At 31.1% G+C, this 19,936-nt stretch overlaps 1 protein-coding gene across 4 annotated transcripts in view; it reads left to right on the forward strand.

The window, feature by feature from the left end:
* Window positions 1–19,936, forward strand: part of LOC107451545 (dual specificity calcium/calmodulin-dependent 3',5'-cyclic nucleotide phosphodiesterase 1) — a 552,109-nt gene that overhangs the window by 473,951 nt on the left and 58,222 nt on the right. For 3 of the 4 annotated variants that reach the window (XM_071186276.1, XM_043042289.2, XM_043042288.2), the window contains exon 3: window positions 12,419–12,548. In XM_071186276.1, the coding sequence (XP_071042377.1) occupies window positions 12,419–12,548 (130 nt within the window). Of the gene's footprint in view, window positions 1–12,418; window positions 12,549–15,206; window positions 15,708–19,936 lie in introns of those variants that run through there. The other variant, XM_043042290.2, reaches the window with a different exon arrangement.

Raw genomic sequence — 19,936 nt, forward strand, 5'->3', positions numbered from 1 at the left:
TTTCTATTATAGTTTAGAACCAATCGAAAAACTATTTTGTACAAACCTCTGATGTTGAAAAAATTACATTGTACATTTAAAAACATAAAAAAAAAAGAAATTTTTTTGGGGTGAAAAATCATTGAGTTAAATTTAAAACTCAATTCAGTGACGATAATTAGACGGTTAAAAGATATAAAAATAAAGTTAGACAAATCATTGGTCTAAAATATGTCATGATTTTTTAAAATTACACATCATTTAGTTTGGTTAAAAATAAAAAAATAAAAACAAATTTGTACAATACGTAGTGACATTGGACAAATGATTATTATACGTCATAATGATTAAGTCATAATGAACGTTGAGATGATCAGTACATTTAAAGCTAATAACATTAAACTTTTATAACCATCTGTGTTATTTTCTTATCCCGACATTTTATAGAATGCCTAAAAAAGACCAAGTATTAATTCAAACCTTTCCTAGGCATTCCATAGAATAATGAGACACAAAATTTTTTATCATAGACATTACTTCAAGAGAGATTGAAGACAAATTATCGTTCTGTGAATTAAGTACTCTATGCATAAACTCATATAATTGAAGTGGTAGTTAAGACTAAAATATAATATCCATTTATATGAATTACACTTTTTCTATATATATTTAACGTTACTACTATACAAAAGCCAAGACAATACACACTTAGTTAATTTTCATCTACCACTTTTGTTTTTAAAATTTTATCAATATAAATTTTTATTTTCATGACGGAATTAGACAATTGCAGCATGATTGTAAAACAAATTAAAATAAATAGCACCCAACTATATTAGTGGTAGCTATGACACAATATTAACAGCACATTGATTCGTGATTGATCTGGACACAATATTAACAGCACATTGATTCGTGATTGTGTATGGGAAAGCGGAATTGCCAACAATGGACGGCGATTACAAGAGCAATTTCACTTAACATGGTAACACTTTTGTCATGTTCATCTCTTCAGCGTCCCGGAAAAAAGTTTGATTTAAACATTAGTCAAGATTAAGTTAACGTTTCTTTAAATTGGTTTAAAAGAAAAGAAAATTTAACGCTAATCTTAATGACTCGAGTGGGTAACCTCAAATATGCTAATAAATTAGTACACAAAAGCGTATTGTCTCTGAATAAACACCTTTTTTCCGATGGATTCGGATTTCTGACTCCCAAAATATAGGGGGTAGTCACAATCTGGGTAATATGGTCCCCATGGTTTGGTCAAAAGAATGATCTAAAGTTTGGACCCCTTAATGTTAATTTTATTATTTTTTTTCTTATTTCGCTTTGTCTTGAGAACTTTTTAAGCGAATTCAGTAATTCAAATTATAAAGTTCGTTTATCCGCAGACAATTCTATGCAAAATATAACTTTAACACGTTCATGCCGGAGTGACCCACCGGTGGGTCACGCTAGATTGTCTCATCTTGGCAGCGCACCGGAGTAAAAACTGGCAACAATAAATTTCATTTTTTAGTTTTTTTTCCGGCAATAGTAAAAATCCATAACTACCAATTGTTTTTAACGGATGCAATTTTTATATTGAACTGCTTCTTCGCCGTGATAAATTTCCTTACAGTGAATTGTTATTGTTGAGAATAGATTAACTCCTCCCGAATATTATCTAATATTGAAATAGTTCTTCTACCAGTATTTTCTCTTTTCCCGTACCAGTATTTTCACTTTTCCCGGCGTAAACGTGTTAAGTATAGATTTATAATTTTTTTTAAAAATAGTAAAAAGAAATTTTGTTTCGTAAGGAATGCATTTTTATATCTTAAAGGAATGTTATTTTACATTACAGGATACAAAATTTGTGAGAAAGCGTTCGAATAGCTTCTGAGAAATCGACTTTTAAAAACATATCCTTTTAAAATTTTATTTCTCTAGAACTATTCGACAGATTTCGCTCAAATTTTGTCGGGAAAAATCACATTCATTATAAAGACGTAAAAATTGCATGTTTTACAATTCAAATTTTTTCTTACTGTTATTAATTTAAAAAGTAAATTTTTATTAAAAGACATTTTTTGCATTAGATTTTATTGAGATAAATGAATTTTACGATTGTGTGCAAAGAATTTTCGATTCATGAGTTATGGCGAAATACATAAAAAAATAAAAGTATCGCAAACTATCGAACTCTCTCNATTTTGTTTCGTAAGGAATGAATTTTTATATCATTAAAGGAATGTTATTTTACATTACAGGATACAAAATTTGAGAGAAAGCGTTCGAATAGCTTCTGAGAAATCGACTTTTAAAAACATGTCCTTTTAAAATTTTATTTCTCTAGAACTATTCGACAGATTTCGCCAAATTTTGTCGGGAAAAATTACATTCATTATAAAGACGTAAAAATTGCATGTTTTACAATTCAAATTTTTTTTGACTGTTATTAATTTAAAAAGTAAATTTTTATTAAAAGACATTTTTTGCATTAGATTTTATTCAGATAAATGAATTTTACGATTGTGTGCAAAGAATTTTCGATTCATGAGTTATGGCGAAATACATAAAAAAATAAAAGTATCGTTAAGGGGTTCAAACTATCGAACGCTCTCTTGAACAAACTACAGCGATCTTTCTTCACAGAATGCGACTACCCCCAATTTTTTAGGAGTCTGAAATTTGAATCCGTGGAAATAGGCATGTTTATACGGAGAAAGTCCGTCGTGTGTCTGTTTTCGAAACTTAAAATATAGTCCTCAATAATTAGCATATTTGAGGCCACTCTCCTCAAACCATTGAGATCGAGTCCATGAACGGGAAAATCTGATCATTCGATCGAAAGTCATCCAGAGTGGTGCGTTAATTATTTTGCGCGCACTGTACAGTGGAAGTAAACATGAACGTAAAGAGAGTCAGTAGATTTAAAGCTAACTCATAATTATTTTGATATATGTGTTATTATTAATATCTAAAATCCCACCTAAGAAAGACTAGCGAAGTGTTTGTTAAACCACTAATATTTCACATTTTGCCTAATTTTATACGCTGACTATGCTCATAATAAAATTATTTTTTCTTACTTTACTATAAAACTCTAGTCTTACTATTTTAAAAAACAGTCTTACAATGGAATGCCTAGGCATTCCTTGCAATGACTAGGCAAAGTATATATTATCATCTTTCATACTTAGCCTTTAAATACTCTATGCAATGGCTAGACTTTGATAAAATACCAGCATTTCTTACAATTATAGTAACGTATCTGGTTCACCAGAGAGAACACCCAACTGCCTGCTCATCTGAAGGTCCAGCTTAAAATTTCATGACGAATGAGATAAGGATCGCTTGCTGCCCAGAAAAATCAAAACTCTATTACTAGGACTGTCCACGAAACATATCAAAATTTAACACGTTCAGATCGGGAAAAGTGAAAATACTGTTAGAAGAACTATTTCAATATTAGATAATATTCGGGAGGAGTTAATCTATTCTCAACGATGACAATTCACTGTAAGGAAATTTATCATGGCGAAGAAGCAATTCAATATAAAAATTGCATCCGTTAAAAACAATTGGTAGTTATGGATTTTTATTATTCCCGGAAAAAAACTAAAAAATGAAATTTATTGTTACCAGTTTTTACTCCAGTGCGCTGCCAAGATGAGATAATCTAGCGTGACCCACCGGTGGGAACGTGAACGTGTTAAGCCGGCGTGAACGTGTTAAGTGAAGACAAGAACATCAGACTAATAACAGCATATTATTGGCGTGGTTCATCATATTCCCGACGTCTACAGCATATACGTAACCTCATTTTCCTCATGCCAGCTTAGCTCAAGTTATACCTCATGTTTTAACATTATGGTGTTATCACCCTACTGCATATAACTACACAGTCAATGATCATCTATCCACATGATTACTCCTTTATTTTATTTGCATTCTTTCACCTCATCGAAACACCACAAAGTTCAAGTGGGCACCGGCCCTATCACATCCATCATGTATTTTTCCATTTTTAATTGGTTCTTTGTGGTCAGCGGTCTATGTGGTTGCTGTTAATAGGATTCAAGCATCTTGCTTGAGTAAATGAAAATAATGCTTTAACACATTCGCGCCGGGAAAAGTGACAATACTGGTACGGGAAAAGAGAAAATACTGGTAGAAGAACTATTTAATATTAGGTAATATTCGGGAGGAGTTAATCTATTCTCAACAATAACAATTCACTGTAAGGAAATTTATCACGGCGAAGAAGCAATTCAATATAAAAATTGCATCCGTTAAAAACAATTGGTAGTTATGGATTTTTATTATTCCCGGAAAAAAACTAAAAAATGAAATTTATTTGTTACCAGTTTTGACTACGGTGCTCCATGAGACAATCTAGCATGACCCACCGGTGGGTCACCTCGGCGTGAACGTGTTAATCGTAACGAAATTAAGTTATTTTTAGTTTCGTATTTTTCATATTAAATTATTTTTCCGCCACTCTATGTCAAAAATTCCAAGTATCATATCTAATGCAACTTCATAGCAGTTATGCAGTGGTGACACTTTTAAAAAGTGGGCGTAACCATCCTTATTCTCTAAGTTTTACTATTTAATTCGCTACCACTTTATTAAAACTTTTGCAGAAAGCGGTGCAGGTGACATCCCTGCTATTACATATATTTAAGAGTAAACGACTAGCCACTTTTTCTTTTTTTTAAAAAAAAAATTTCAGTATCGACATTTTTGCATAATGAGTAACATCCTTTCGCCAATAAATTTTTACTGGAAGTCATTAATATATATCATTAAACGAGAGAATGCTAATTATCGGTAATCTATCATTTTAAGATTATGTTAATTTTTTTCTGAATCAAAAAACATTTTAGAAGTATATATATATATATATTAACAATAAAGTTGATATCTTATTTAAAACAAAATCATGAATTTTCACTTTGACTCGTAAATATATTCTTGAAATTAAATGGTAAAATTATCAAATACATTTGACTAATGCATAATCCTTTCCTCCTACGTTTGCCAAACATAATGGATTAAGTTACCGAAATAAATTATCATCTTAATGAAATCCCACTTTTTGACGGGCATTAATTCTATGCTACATGACAGTAGTTCTCAGGTAATACTATCGCTTTTCACATACATCGAAAAGTTTATATAATAAGATTTGCTGAATGTTGACCGACGGCATGGGCTCACATGACTGCCTGCTCATAATGTACAATTTTATTGTTGCGATAGGTAAATATAAGAATTACATTGAAAATTGTAAAAAAATAAGGGTCATGGAGGTTAAGGCTCTACAAATATGACTTGATTGGGACAATGTGGTCAGTATTAAGAAGATTCCCAGATCAGCTGGTACCCATGTATCTGAAGCTGGTCGTTTATCATTAGGAGTTAGTACTACTGTAAATGAATTTGTTTATTAGACATCCCCCCCCTTGACTAGATTTTTTTAATTAACCAATAATGAGGTTTTGTTTAAGCACAATAGTGGTTAATTAAAAAAAAAATTTACTTCACGGTTATTCCACGGGCTATTGTGGATATCGACACATTGAAATTAGCTATTAACATGTATTGAATACAAAGAAAATTTTGTTTTTAGCGATTAACATGCATTGAATACTAAGCAAAAATTGTTTAATTTGTTATAAAAGATTCAGAGCATTACTATCGGGTCCTATATATTTGTTTGTATAGAGAAAAAAAGAAAAGAAATGGGAAAAAACGGACCTACTTGAACAAATTTTAATCTAATCATCGGATCTTCACGTTCAATCTTAATGGCTCAAGGGGATGACCTAAAATATTCTAATTAATTAATAAGATCGTTCAGGCAGATGATAGTTCAAGTTACGTAATCAAACAAAAAAAAACGTACTTTTTCTGAATAAGCATACCTTTTTTTCAACTAATTCAGATTTTTCACCCTCAAAATATAGGGAGTGTTCGCAATCTGGAAAATATGGTCCCAATAACTGGTGAAGAACAGCTTTCGAAAGTTCGGAGTCATTAAGGTCAATTTTATTTTTTTGTATTCCACCATTTCTCGAGAACTTTTAAAACGAACTAAAAATCTTTAGCCCACAAAAACAAAAATTTCTAACGATAATTCAATGCAGAGAACAACTTTTATTAAATATTTATTAGTTATAATATTTTATTTAATAATAGTTGAAAAAATTTCGAATTGTTAGGTATATAATTTTTTTTACATCATTTTAAAGAATGTGATTTTCTAAGACAAAAAAAAAAATAACAAACAAACTTGAAAGAAATTGGTCGTATAGTTCCTAAGAAATTACATTTCAACAAAGTCATATTTTTAAAATTTGATTTGTATTTTGAAATTCAACATTCAATTACATATTTAAGCTCTTAATTTTATTTTTATTTAACAATCACTTTTTTCCCTAATAACTCTGAATATATTTTAAAAGTTGATGGAAGAATATTTTTAATCAAAAACTAAAGTATCGATTTTCGAACCCATTTGTGTAAATTTCAAATTAGCAATGAATATTTCAATTTTTAAAGAACGAATCATGGCACTTAACGAAAATGTGTGTTTACAGCTGTAAGATAAATTGCCTTCAATATTTCTCTTTCTGGGCCTACAACCCATTTGAGAATTTACCGTTCATATATTTCAAATAGGAAGAATAAGAAATTGCTTAGAATAAAATCTGCACTCATAAATAATCTAATTTACATTTGTATCAGGATTCAAAGATACCCGATCAGCTTCACAGGCGTTGTGATCATATAGTCATGTTCCAATAAATCAAGAAATCGCTTTTAAAATGAAAATTGCTAATAGCTAGATTGAAGAGATTCGATTTTTTTTTTACTATCGCTGCCTATTTTCTCCGAAAGAAGGAATGATAAGTGCTCCGCTTTCTGTAAAATATTTTAAAAGTGATTGAGAATTTAAAGAGCTGTAACTAATAGAATCCTATCATATTTTACCCATACTTCAAGAAGGCTTATTGCAAAATAAACCGGAGAAGGTGGCTTTTTTTAACTTTTGAATTATTTCTAATTCGCGGTGGGAAAAATAATTTATATCCCATTTACTATACAAATAAATAAAAAATAATAATAAAAAATAAAAAAAAAACCACTGGAAAAAAGTTTCCTCAAAGTGTAGCAAGCTGGCATCCATACCATCCAATAGTGACCATATCTTGGAAATATTAAAAGAATGGTGACAAAAGTTTAACGCAGTAATCGCAAGTTGTCTGAATTTTAATCCTTTGCACTCTAAGTACTTTAAAATTTAACTTGAACAAATGCAAGCACTTAATAATTGAAAATATATGATACGGTGTTTTTGCATAAATTTAAAAATTTATAAAATATTGTGGTTACTTAAGATTGAGGTATAAAAATGTTTAATTTTAGAAAGGTGATTGTTGAAATCAGAGTGAAAAGAGTTAAGAATGCAATCTGTTTGTAGCACAAATATTGAATTTACAAATATTTTTTGTTCATAGCAATTTGTTAAAATGCTGTGTTTCTTCGATTATTTCTACCAGTTTTTCATTTTTTCTGTTTTATGGCTAGCCTATAACTTCTCATACTCATACCAACCCCTCGTGGTCTGATCAGGGGTAAGCTAATCTCTGTAACTTAAGTGTAAAGAGCAATCCAGCACGAGTGGTAATTACCAGGACGGCCGGGTCTCTACTTTAACAGAGTCACACTTACTTACACATATACACACATCCTCACATTCCTTTAACTCGCCCCCCTTTTGTTTGTACTCCCAAACTGTAAATATTCATTAGTGTTTATTTTCTCATTGTACTTTAATTTTACCTTTTTTCATGTACCTTTTCATTACTTGTAATTTTGTTATTACCTAATAACGGCAAAGTGCCATTTTTTTCTCCTCTTACGGACTCCATTTTGCTCCCCAAACTTTATTTTTGTCGTGTATGTTTGTTTCTTAGACTAATTTCAGGATGAATGGGAAAAGGGCAACAAGGCCTCAGACACACAGTTCCACTACAACGAACGAACTCATACTCAAATGTGGTAGTTATCTTAGCATCAGCCCAGCAAAGAGGCTCTAACTAATTCATCTGAGTGGGAATGTATGATAAATCGCAGAAGCGCAATTGAATGGTGGAAGTTGGGGTTCCGTAACATTTACTGAGTGAAAATTAAAATAAATTGGCGAGATTAAACAAACAAATTAAAGAGAGAGTAGAGGTTTTTGTGGCAGACTGCCTCGCCCCCCCCCCCCCCGGTANCGAGCTTCTCAGGTGCACAGTAGCCACATAGCCTCAGAGAAATAGGAAAAATACATGATAATAAATGCTTAAAAATATATACAAGTATTTACAAAATTTACGGGACAATACCCCATCGGATAGGAAAAAGGCTGTTCCCGGGCTATATTTCATATTGTCTTTCATGAGCTCAAAATCAAAGTTATTTAAGTAGTTGCACGTATCAAAAGAGAGTGCATCTCTGAAGAAATTTGCACATAGTGTTAATCTATTTTGTTGACTTTTAAATCTTTTCTTAGATTTTTTTATTCTTATGTATCTGAACCCTATAACCTACCAAGCACTAACGATGACTTATTAAAAAAAAAAAAAGATTATAAAGACTGTTACGCCAGTTATTTCCGTCTTAAAATTTATCTGCGATCTTTGCTCCTCTCAATTCAATTGATCGATGATTGATCAATTGATCTCAATTCAAATAAATATCGATGATGTGATCCAAAATTAACCCTTTGACGCAGAATTTCTATTAAAAATATTTCACTTTGTTTTTTCATTATTTCGTTTTAATTTATTTCAAAATCAGTGTAAGATATTATATTTAGAATTTTAATAGTTCATGGTTATGAAGTACAGCATAAAAAACACCAGTGCCCCGTGTTTTGTTGCGTTAAAGGTAAAATCTTCCAAATTTGGCATTTCCAAACAATAATTTTGCATATTTGCAGTTATTTATATCTATGAGAAAGTGATATTCAACACTCTTTAATTTATAAAATCAATCATTGATAAATTTCAGAATAAGAAAGAAAAAAAAATCACTTTTTTTGGGGGGGGGGATTTTATATTTTAGTACAAATATAATTACGATATTCTAAAAAAAAGTTAGTATTTATTAAACTGTTTTTTTATAATGAAGAAACACCGAAACATATTTTTGCTTGCAATTATAGACTAAAAGAAATATGAAATGGACACCGGTGTCTCATCTGCCTTAAAGAGTTAAAACATATGTCTTAATACGAATGTACAAACAAAACAGTTTGTGCGAAAAAATATCTAATAACAATTCAATTAATAATTATTCAGTTAATAATTATTCAGTTAATAATTCAGCTATTCATAAAATAAGTTCAGAGATAATTTTATGAATAAAATATTTTTTTTTTTATAATATAGTTTACATTTTCATATAAATGTAATTTAAGAACAGAGATAAAAAGTTATTTTATTTCCTACTATTTACTTCCTAGTTAATGTACAGAAATATATTATAAATAAATTAGATTATAACTATCCTGTTTGGTTTATATCTGAAACACATGTAAGTCATACAAGTTTAATATGTATAAGATTGTATTATCAAAAATTTCAATTCAGTAAAAGCATTTTTTTTTATCTATTCGGAAATTTCATCTTCGTTATTCAAGCAGGATTCCTTTCTTCTTCTATTTGTGATAGAGGTTCTTATTTTATATTCTATCGTCAGAACAAATTGAACTCAGAGTTACAGATATCCAACTTTGCAATTGAAACCGAAGTATGTTTTCCACTACATTTAAATTTCAAAAATTTCATATATATACATTTTTTACAAAAACCCTTTTTATTAAACTTACTTTATTCTTCTTCTTTTAGAGTGTTGCTAGCATTTCTTTATTTGATGTCTAAAAAACAATATTTTATTTATAAAGATTTTATTCGAGAAGTGATAAATTATGAGTTAACGAACTAAAGGTAACTGGAAAGCTCAAGCGAAGTGAAGAAATTGTGGAAAAGAAAAAAGGAGAATTTATGCGGACCGAGAAGAAGCTAGTGATTCGAAGCATGATAAAATCAATTTTTAAGCAATTTTAAGTTTCGTAATAAATATAAGAAGAAATAAAGTTTTTATCGTTTTATCTATCACTGGACCAGAAAATTTAATTTTTCTGTTAATAGCCAGTGGTTGGTAGGCTCTAATAACTTAGTAGCCACTTTTTCTTTAAATTTAATGAGTCACCGATATCGACAGGTTCTTTTCATTTAATGGCCGNAAAGAATAATTTTCCCGTTCTTTTTCGGGAATAATAAAAATCCATAACTACCAATTGTTTTTAACGGATGCAATTTTTATATTGAATTACTTCTTCGCCATGATAAATTTCCTAAAATGAATTGTTGTTGGTGAGAATAGATTAACTCCTCCCGAATATTATCTAATATTGAAATAGTTCCTCTACCAGTGTTTTCTCTTTTCCGTCCCGCTTTCAGGCGCAACACCCGGCGTGAATGGCCGCTTTTTGCAAACTTTTTTTTTCCTTGGATTAAATTATAGTTAAACAATTTTCATAAAAGAAAAGAGAGAGAGAAGAGGGGAAAAAATGGAAAAAAGTCACCGGTTGTTTGTTTAATTTATGTCGCAACTTTTTTATCTTCTAATTTCAAGTCTAACTTCAATGTTTTAAGCCATTGGTTACTAAAAAACAGTTCCCTAACTCCATTCCCGGATTGTGACAATAGCCTTGCCATAAAGTCGCGTAACCTGAATGCTAGTGTAACCATTTTCCAAAATAATTTAAATAAGGGTAGAAAAAGATCGAAAAAACAAAATGTCTCAACTATAACTTAACCAACAGCAAAAATATTTGTATATTAAAAATCTGCTTTACAACTGACCAGAAAATCTCTGATAATGACGTGAAAATCAAAAATTATATAATTTACGACAGCTCATGAAGTAGTTGTCACCCAATTTTTCCAGACAGTAGTCATCTTGTATGACAACTACATTGTCACACTGAAACCATGATTGAGACTTTGAAATAGTCTTCAAAAATCATGAAGTGTTCTTCCAACTTTGAAAAAAAAAATTCGAAAGTAACTACTAAGTGATAAAAAAAGACCAAAATTACTTTAATGTGACGTCACAAGAAAAAGTAACACCAAGCAGGCTTTCTGGAATTGGTAAGTCGCATTAGAAACAACAAGTGACATGTTACATAAATATTTGAATCATGGTAGTTGTGGGCAACAAAACTTTAAATGAAAAATAAAAAACTTNATGCCGCTTCGCGGCAGCGCACCGAGATTTATATGATTTCTACCATTCTACCATTAACTGACAAAAATTTTCATTTAATTTATATGCTAATCTGCTGCCATGGTTTTCACAAAGGCACTTTTCCCGTTAATGGAAAATAAAGCAGTTTAACGCTTAAAGCACACTGTGGGGTCTGAGGTAGCTGCAAGAGGATGCCAACTGATCCGCCTTCCTGAATTGGTATCTATGCTTACCATAAGATCTTGTGAATGGTGAGACTAATGTGCATGGGTGAAAGCGAGGCGAAAAAGAGAAAAGGCTGGTAGTAAAACCATTTCAGTTATCTAGTTTTCGGGAAGAGTTTGCATATTCTTTTTTTAAACTATTCAGCAATATCTACTACATTATCTTGGAACTGAACTGAACTGTATAAAATATTGGGGCACCTGAGGCCGCTTGTTGCCCTTTTCCCATTCATCTTGAGCTTGATCTGTGTGGTGCTTCGTTGAGGTAGTGGAATGCAAATGAAGTAAAAGAGTATTCACGTGGATCATTGATGTTCTGACTGTGTGATTATATGCAGTAGGGTGATAAGATTATATTGTAAAAGTATGAACTTTAGCTAAGCAGATATGGTGAAAATGAGGTTATGTATATGCTACTGATGTCGGGAATATGATGCATTACTGCAATAGTATGCTGTTATTGGTCTGATGTTCTTGTCTTCAGTCAAATTAATATTTCATTGAAATTTGCTGTAGAGCAAGAGGGGGCTTTTCGGTTTAATTTGTTATTTAATTTAGCTATATGACATTATCCTGGAAAAGAAGCAGCATTATATATATGCTAAAATTATAAAAGAAGTCTTGATAGTTACAGATATTTTATTTTTCTCTGAAAAAAAATGCTTGAATGAAATGTCTTTCGTACCATTTTTTGCACTTTTCTATCTTGCTATATAAAGGCTTTCAGCCGTGTCACAGTGGACTATCAGTACTAATTATGCAAAAATATGTAATGAATGCAATATGGTCTTTTTATATTTTTTAGACTAGCAAAATATAATAAAATATTGAAAAGTGATTTTTCCCAATTTTTTTTATATTTTGACTATATATGAAAAAAACTTTCAGGAGATATATGTATGTTTTTCTTTTGATAGGTTCTGCTGTCCTTGTACGCAAAACAAAAGATTCGACTCCTAGATCCCCAACAAATGGGAGCTCTGGGGAAGGAGAAGATGACCTGCCACCTGTCGACACCCTTGAAGCATGTGATAAAGCAGCTGAGAGGTCAGTTAATTGTGATTTTAGTATTAGCTTCTCAAATTATTCAACTGCAAAACTGTTAACCCATTTCTCCATCAACCAGTGATTTAAAACTTTTTGAAATGATAAAATTACCTTTGGGGAAAAGGTGGTATAGTATTAATCAATGTCGGAACCTACGTTTACAGAGATGCCAACTTACTCCGGACAGCAAATATAGATTTTAAGGTGGTAGTTTATTAATTGTGATTCTTGGTTTAATAAATTCAATTTAGTATATTTTTATCCACCTCTATTTCTAAGTAATTCGTAGGCTTATATAATTCACCACTTTAAACTACATATGTCATGCTATACCAGTTAAATAGCAAGCAAAAATAGTCAAATATTTGCAAAATTTACTTTGTAGTTATTTACAATTTTTTAAGTTATTTTGGAGTGTCCGGAGGAGTTGCATACATGCCAACTTTTAATCCTTCCGAGGACGATTTTCCCCAGTGGTAGTAAAACGGAATTCTAATTACAATTTTAGGCAGAAGCAAACGCTGTATTTTGAAAAAGTTTATGCAGACTACAACATTCGTATTACATTTTTTTATATATGCTTAATTTTCTTAAAAATAGTGGTGGTCAAAAAGATTATACATTAAGTTTACAAATGCAAGGAATATATAGAAAGTATACATTTTACTACCACTTTAAATATGGAAATAAAATTTTACGCCAAATGCGTAAAAGTTAGTAGGTATGGAGTTGGCATCTCTGCATTTAGGAAATAAAATAAAAAAGAGGTAGAATTTAATTTCTTCAATATTATATTATTTCCTTTAACTATTGTTCTTTACAACAACACAATCAATGATATATATTTAGAATGGAAGTTGATTGAGCATCAGGGAAATATTTAATTTCCTTCTATTCCAATTACCAGAAAGAACCACCTTAAAGACCACGTCCCCTGGCGTCCAGATATATTTCGATGATTATGATTGAGCATCAGGGCTGAAAGCCCATATATATCGAGACGGAAAAGAGTAAAAACTGGTAGCAAATAAATTTCATTTTTTAGTTTTTTTTTCGGGAATGATTAAAATCCATAACTACCAATTGTTTTTAACGGATGCAATTTTTATATTGAATTTCTTCCTCACCGTGATAAATTTCCTTACAGTGAATTGTTATTGTTGAGAATAGATTAACTCCTCCCGAATATTATCTAATTTGAAATAGTTCTTCTACCAGTATTTTCTCTTTTCCCGTACCAGTATTTTCTCTTCTCCCGGCGTGAACGTGTTGAAGCAGAAAACAAAAGTGATATTGCTACTTACTTATTCACTGTTCGAAATTCACTTACTTTTGCTGCCAAAAGGCAGAGAGACCAAGTTTGTCAATAAAAGTGCGAACGTAATATTTGAACGGCCTTTATCTCCATGTTGTTCATAGTTTTACGTTCCAGTGGTTTCTTATAGGTAGTCGGATAAGACCACTACGAAAGTAAACCATAACTAGGGAGAAATTGAATAAAAAATCTAGTAAAAATAAAAAAGTGGTAGCAAATATGTGTTTGAAACTTTTTTAATTTAGATATATGATTGGTTTGTCTTTACATGTCAACCCCTACAGATTCAATTCTCAAATATATATGATAAATTTCTCTCATTTACTTTTAAAATAGAATTTGGGTTCATGCGCACAACTGGTTCACTTTTTAAAAAGTCTGCGCAGACTACTTATAAAAAACAGTGTGGAAGCTTTCTGATGCAGGAGGTGATGATTGGGCACACAGTGTCTTAACACGTTCACGCCGGGTGTTGCGCCTGAAAGCGGGACGGAAAAGAGAAAATACTGGTAGAAGAACTATTTCGATATTATATAATATTCGGGAGGAGTTAATCTATTCTCAACAATAACAATTCACTGTAAGGAAATTTATCACGGCGAAGCAGCAATTCAATATAAAAATTGCATCCGTTAAAAACAATTGGTGGTTATGGATTTTTAATATTCCCGGAAAAAAACTAAAAAATGAAATTTATTTGCTACCAGTTTTTACTCCGGTGCGCCGCCCGATGAGACAATCTAGCTTGACCCACCGGTGGGTCACCCCGGCGTGAACGTGTTAAACAGTTAAAACCTATATATTTTATTTTAATTCAGTTTTTTACATTATAGACTTTTGTATTTATATATACAAATTTTTTTAGGTTTTTTATAAAAAAAATTGCTAAAGCAAGCGGTTAATGTAAAATTAAGAAAAAAAAATTCCAACTAATGCACGAATTACCCTGTATACGACATATTTTTAATGCGCTGCTTTCTGAAAACAATAAGAATTACATAAACAACTATCAATGAACTTAAAACCCATCGTGACCACGAAATGTTTTACCGACGCCATTGACTTAAGGAAAAAACAATCTTAAATTCAACTCAAAAAAAGTACCGCTTTAAATTATGTCCACACACACTCATAACGAACTTTTCTTGAATAAAGAATAAAATCTCCCAACTCTAAACGAGCTCTTATTGTTCGGATAAATATTTATTACATTATACATTTTCATTGATAAAGACAATATATTTATGTGTGCAGCGCTTCTGTTTTATGGTCCATAGAAATCGAGGCGAAAAAATGTCTGAAAATCGTCAATTATTACGAGACAATAAAGTGATTCTCTTCTTAGAGTTGACATTTGTCCATTTCAAAAACATCAGCTTGCGTTTATAGCTCACGCAGGTGGAAACCCTAGTGCTGATCAAACATTGTGTCAACTTCTGCGTCCGTTCTCTTAAACAACCAGCTTTTCTGTGAAAAGGACAAGTTAGGCAAAAGTTTGCTTTGCTATAGGGAAACGAGATAAACATTTTATAGGGTTAAAGTTTTCGTCTATTTAGATAAACAATCACTTACAATTTTACCGTAGTGATGGATAACAAGGATGAAAATATAGTAATGGATAATAAGGATGAAAATATAGTAATGCATAATAAGGATGCAAATATAGTAATGGATAATAAGGATGAAAATATAGTAATGACTAATAAGGATGAAAATATAGTAATGGATAATAAAGATAAAAATATAGTAATGGATAATAAGGATGACATTATTGTAAAGCAGAATGAGAATGAAAACGTCTTCCAAACACCTGGAATGATGATTATGTCCGACGCGATCGAAAAGTAAGTCGAATTTTAACTAAGAATTCTAATATGCATATTTGTTTAAAATATTTATTTTTATTTATTTATTTTTATAAAACTTTACTTTCAATTGTTTTCACCACGTCGATATGAAATTATTTCGATTTTTTTTTCTTCTTTTTTTTTGCTAAAAATTTGAATAACTTATATAGAGATGGCAATTCTCTCAATTTCAATAAATATTTTCGAGGAGTAGTCGTTTAATGTATAATTATTTGTTTAGCAAATTCGATTTATAGGATTGATTTTAACTCAGCACTGCTTTAAAATAATTAAAAGGCTTATGTCATATGCCGTTTAGTCACTTTGTTTTGCGTTGAGACTTCTAAAAAAATTGTCAAAATTGAATTAATCGAAAATCTGCAGCTTTCAAGTTGTAGTTCTCTAACTTTTTTTCTCTACTGTTCTTTTTTCTTTCGATTTCGGAGCAGTTAGCATCTCTGCTAATGGAAAAGAATAAAATATTTGGTAAAAGTAAAAATTAATGTGTTAATTTCAGTGTTAGTTTAGACTTTCAAGCAGCGTACGTTTTTGTAAAAAGGGCAACTTGTAAAATTAGAAAAAGAACTTAGTTTTGCTCACATAAGGCAACAATTTTTTTTTGATTCGCAACTAATTACAATTTAACATTAGATAGAATTAAGATAGATAATATGATTGAAAACGTCACTCTTGAATCCTATCAACCTATCCCTTTTTCCCCAAATCATCACTCCATTAATTTAATCTCAACTAAACACATTCTAACACGTTCACGCCGGGGTGACCCACCGGTGGGTCACTCTAGATTGTCTCATCTTGGCAGCACACTGGAGTAAAAACTGTTAACAAATAAATTTCATTTTTTAGTTTTTTTTCCGGGAGTAATAAAAATCCATAACTACCGATTGTTTTTAACGGATGCAATTTTTATATTGAATTGCTTCTTCGCCGTGATAAATTTCCTTACAGTGAATTGTTATTGTTGAGAATAGATTAACTCCTCCCGAATATTATCTAATATTGAAATAGTTCTTCCACCAGTATTTTCACTTTTTCCGGCGTGAACGTGTTGAAACATGACAATTCATCGACACCACGGTATGCCAGCAACGCAAATGGGTCGCAGCCGCCGGGACGATACATTGATAACGTTAGTGTGGTGAGCAACCTAGAAACAAGTAGTATTACTAAGACGCTTGGGTCACTACAATAACAGAGTCACAGACAATGTAGTTACCGGTCTATCTATAGCTTACATAACCTTTTCTTTGTCTTTGACAGTTTTTTTTTGTCAATCTCTTGTAAATAGTTGTATATATTTTCTGTATTTTATAACACCTGCATAAATGTTAATATTATTCTAACCCGTGTAGATATTATTATATTCTAATCTAGTTTAATCTCAATTATGTTTAATTTCCCATCGATTTCATGATATGTTCAACCGATTGGTTTCCCACTCATAAATTTACTATTTGGTGCTTGGCTCCCCCCCCCTTCTCCAATTCTACTCCCACTTCACTGATTCCCCCATTATATGTCTCAGAAATCCGAAGAATTAGTTAATACTGCTTCGTGACAGCGCACTGAGATTTGAGCTATGTTCTAATGTTCTAGTGCCGACAAAATTCCACTGGCTGCTTACTTCTGTACCGCTACATCTTTACACTCCAATTTGCATTCCAGTTACCAGAAAGCACCACCTTATAGTTAAAAGTTCAAGATCGATGGGAAAAAGTAAACGGCCTGAGGTGTACTGATAATTTTTTATAATGATGAAAATTAAACCAATTAAGTATAACTTAAATTATTAAATGGCTACCGCTTAACCCGTTTTATCCCGACTTTTTATATTGAAGTGGTGCAAAAAGTGGCTTTATGAAAAAAGTGGTATAATATGTTATTCAACTAAATGGCTATTTGTTTACTATTTCAGTTCGAAATGTCCCTGCACCTTAGTGATAGAAACTTAACTTAACTTAACTTGTCCATCTAGTGATATAAACTTAAATCACTAATACATTATGGTGGAAGGGAAACTTTTAATTCTCCCTAGATAAAAAACAAAATTGAAACAATTGTCCTACCACAATATATGTTTTTGGAAAAGGAAACTGTCCTATAAATATGACGCTGAACAGGTTAAATGTAACAGGTAATTTCTAGCTAAAATAGCAGGTAGCAGAGAAATGTCCACTCGGAATGAAGAACAAATTTTTAGATAGTATATATTTTTTCTAGCAGACGTTTTTCATTTATAAACCATTCAATGGATTAAAGACGAGTTGAATATCTTTTATTACAACAATTTTATTTTCGGTTTTCATTATTATGAAGGTATTTGCTATTTTTAGTTAGGAAGAAAGTGGAAGACTTGGGAGTTTAGGAAGTGGAAGACATGACTACCATGCTTGATTTTATTTTATAACCGTCGTTGAACAGCCTACCCAAGTTTTGAGTTTACGACTACCAATGTTCAACTCCGTACTCTTGTAATTTTGAATCCAATCCACAAAACAAGGATACTTCTGGATCAAGTATTGGGAGAAATTTTGCCCTCATGAAGGACTTTTTGGTAGAACTACTCATATTTGCTTTGCATGGGAAAATCTCGAAAACCTTCCACGGTTAGCCTGACTGCAAAAAAAACTCTAAACCAAGATCGGATATTACCACTGAGAATATTTTACATGAGCACTGTGGTCGGTACGGAATTCGTATCAAAAAATCATCACTGGGATTCGAACCCGGCTCACGTAATTGGGAGGTTAACTAACTATCCCCTGAGCCACCACTACTCTTACTATGCTTATTTGCAGAATAAAAAGTAATGAAAACTTTTATTTAACATAAGAGGGTTACGAAATTAGAAATTTACATTTTTCCTTTTACTATCGATTGCAATTTCCTATAAAAAATTTCACGATAAATTTTATACTAAAAATATAGCGACCTATCAATAAGCAAATTGTTTTAATACACTATACTGCATTTCTTTTAACTATAAAATTCGTTTTCCATTTAATAAGATCGTATAGAAAAAATTTAATTTATATTGAAGTATTGAATTGCTTAGAATAGATTATGCATCGCATATAAAGTATTAATATTTTAAGAACCATTCCTTTTTTTACTGATAACGAGAGCTTTAGAGTTGAAGTGTTCGACTCGAACTACGGAAGTGTTTAAGTGTTAATTCCCCTCTGACTCTCCTGCTCTATTAACATTAGTAATAATATTACTACATGAGTAATAATATTACTATAGTAATAATATTACTACTAGGCAAATTTTAATTTCAATTTTTCTAAACACGATTAGAATTTAGGAATTTTATCGCTCGGCCACCTGGCCGGCTTATTTAAAATTATAATTCATATTATAATGCTACAGTTAAAGAAGTAAAAATTTACATGAAATATTTGTGCAAAATATTGAAATTGTACGACACCATTATAAGATTTAAAAAAAAAAACATTCCATGCTTACACTCGCAGATTTATAAATGTTTTATGAAAAAAAAATTCCTTTGAGAATGCTCAGAAATTGTCATTCTGTCAACATATATAATTAGTGCTCCCTACCTGAGAAACGAAAATAGTAATGGATAGTTTATAGTAAAAATAGGGCCATCGGGAAACCAGCAATAAATGAAAGAATTTGACTACCAGCTTATTTCCCTTTGAAAGACCAACTAAATTTTGAGTTCACTGTTCAACTCCGACCCAATTTTCGATTCCATAGCCTTGTACTTCTGAATCCGAAATAAAATTGTTAAAAAATAAATAGAACATTAAAAATATATATATTAAAAAGCCGGAAAAAAATTAAAAGATATAATCTCTTCATCAACTCACACGATTATATCCGTAAAAAAGGAGTGCTTTCTAACTATGTATCAATATAATCAAAGCAAAATATATCAATACAATAGTGTGAGGAGCACTCAAAAAAATTGAAACAAAATAGAACGCGTTAAGTAAGAAAGTATCACGCAAAAAACAAAAAAAAAATATATATGGGTCATTCTCACAAAAACAGTCATTTTCATGTCCCCAGTATATTTTATGTTTGTTATACAGCTTACGAAAAAAAAAATTCAGGGAAAGTGTCCTTCAGAATGCAAGCTAACAAAAGAATAAAAATAAAATTATCAATTTTTATTTTTTATTTATTTTAGGTAATTAAAATATACCAATATGTCATTCCCTCACTTGTCCCCACTG

This window comes from Parasteatoda tepidariorum, chromosome 10 (genome assembly GCF_043381705.1).
Source record: "Parasteatoda tepidariorum isolate YZ-2023 chromosome 10, CAS_Ptep_4.0, whole genome shotgun sequence".
In the NCBI taxonomy this organism is placed as follows: Eukaryota; Metazoa; Arthropoda; class Arachnida; order Araneae; family Theridiidae; genus Parasteatoda; species Parasteatoda tepidariorum.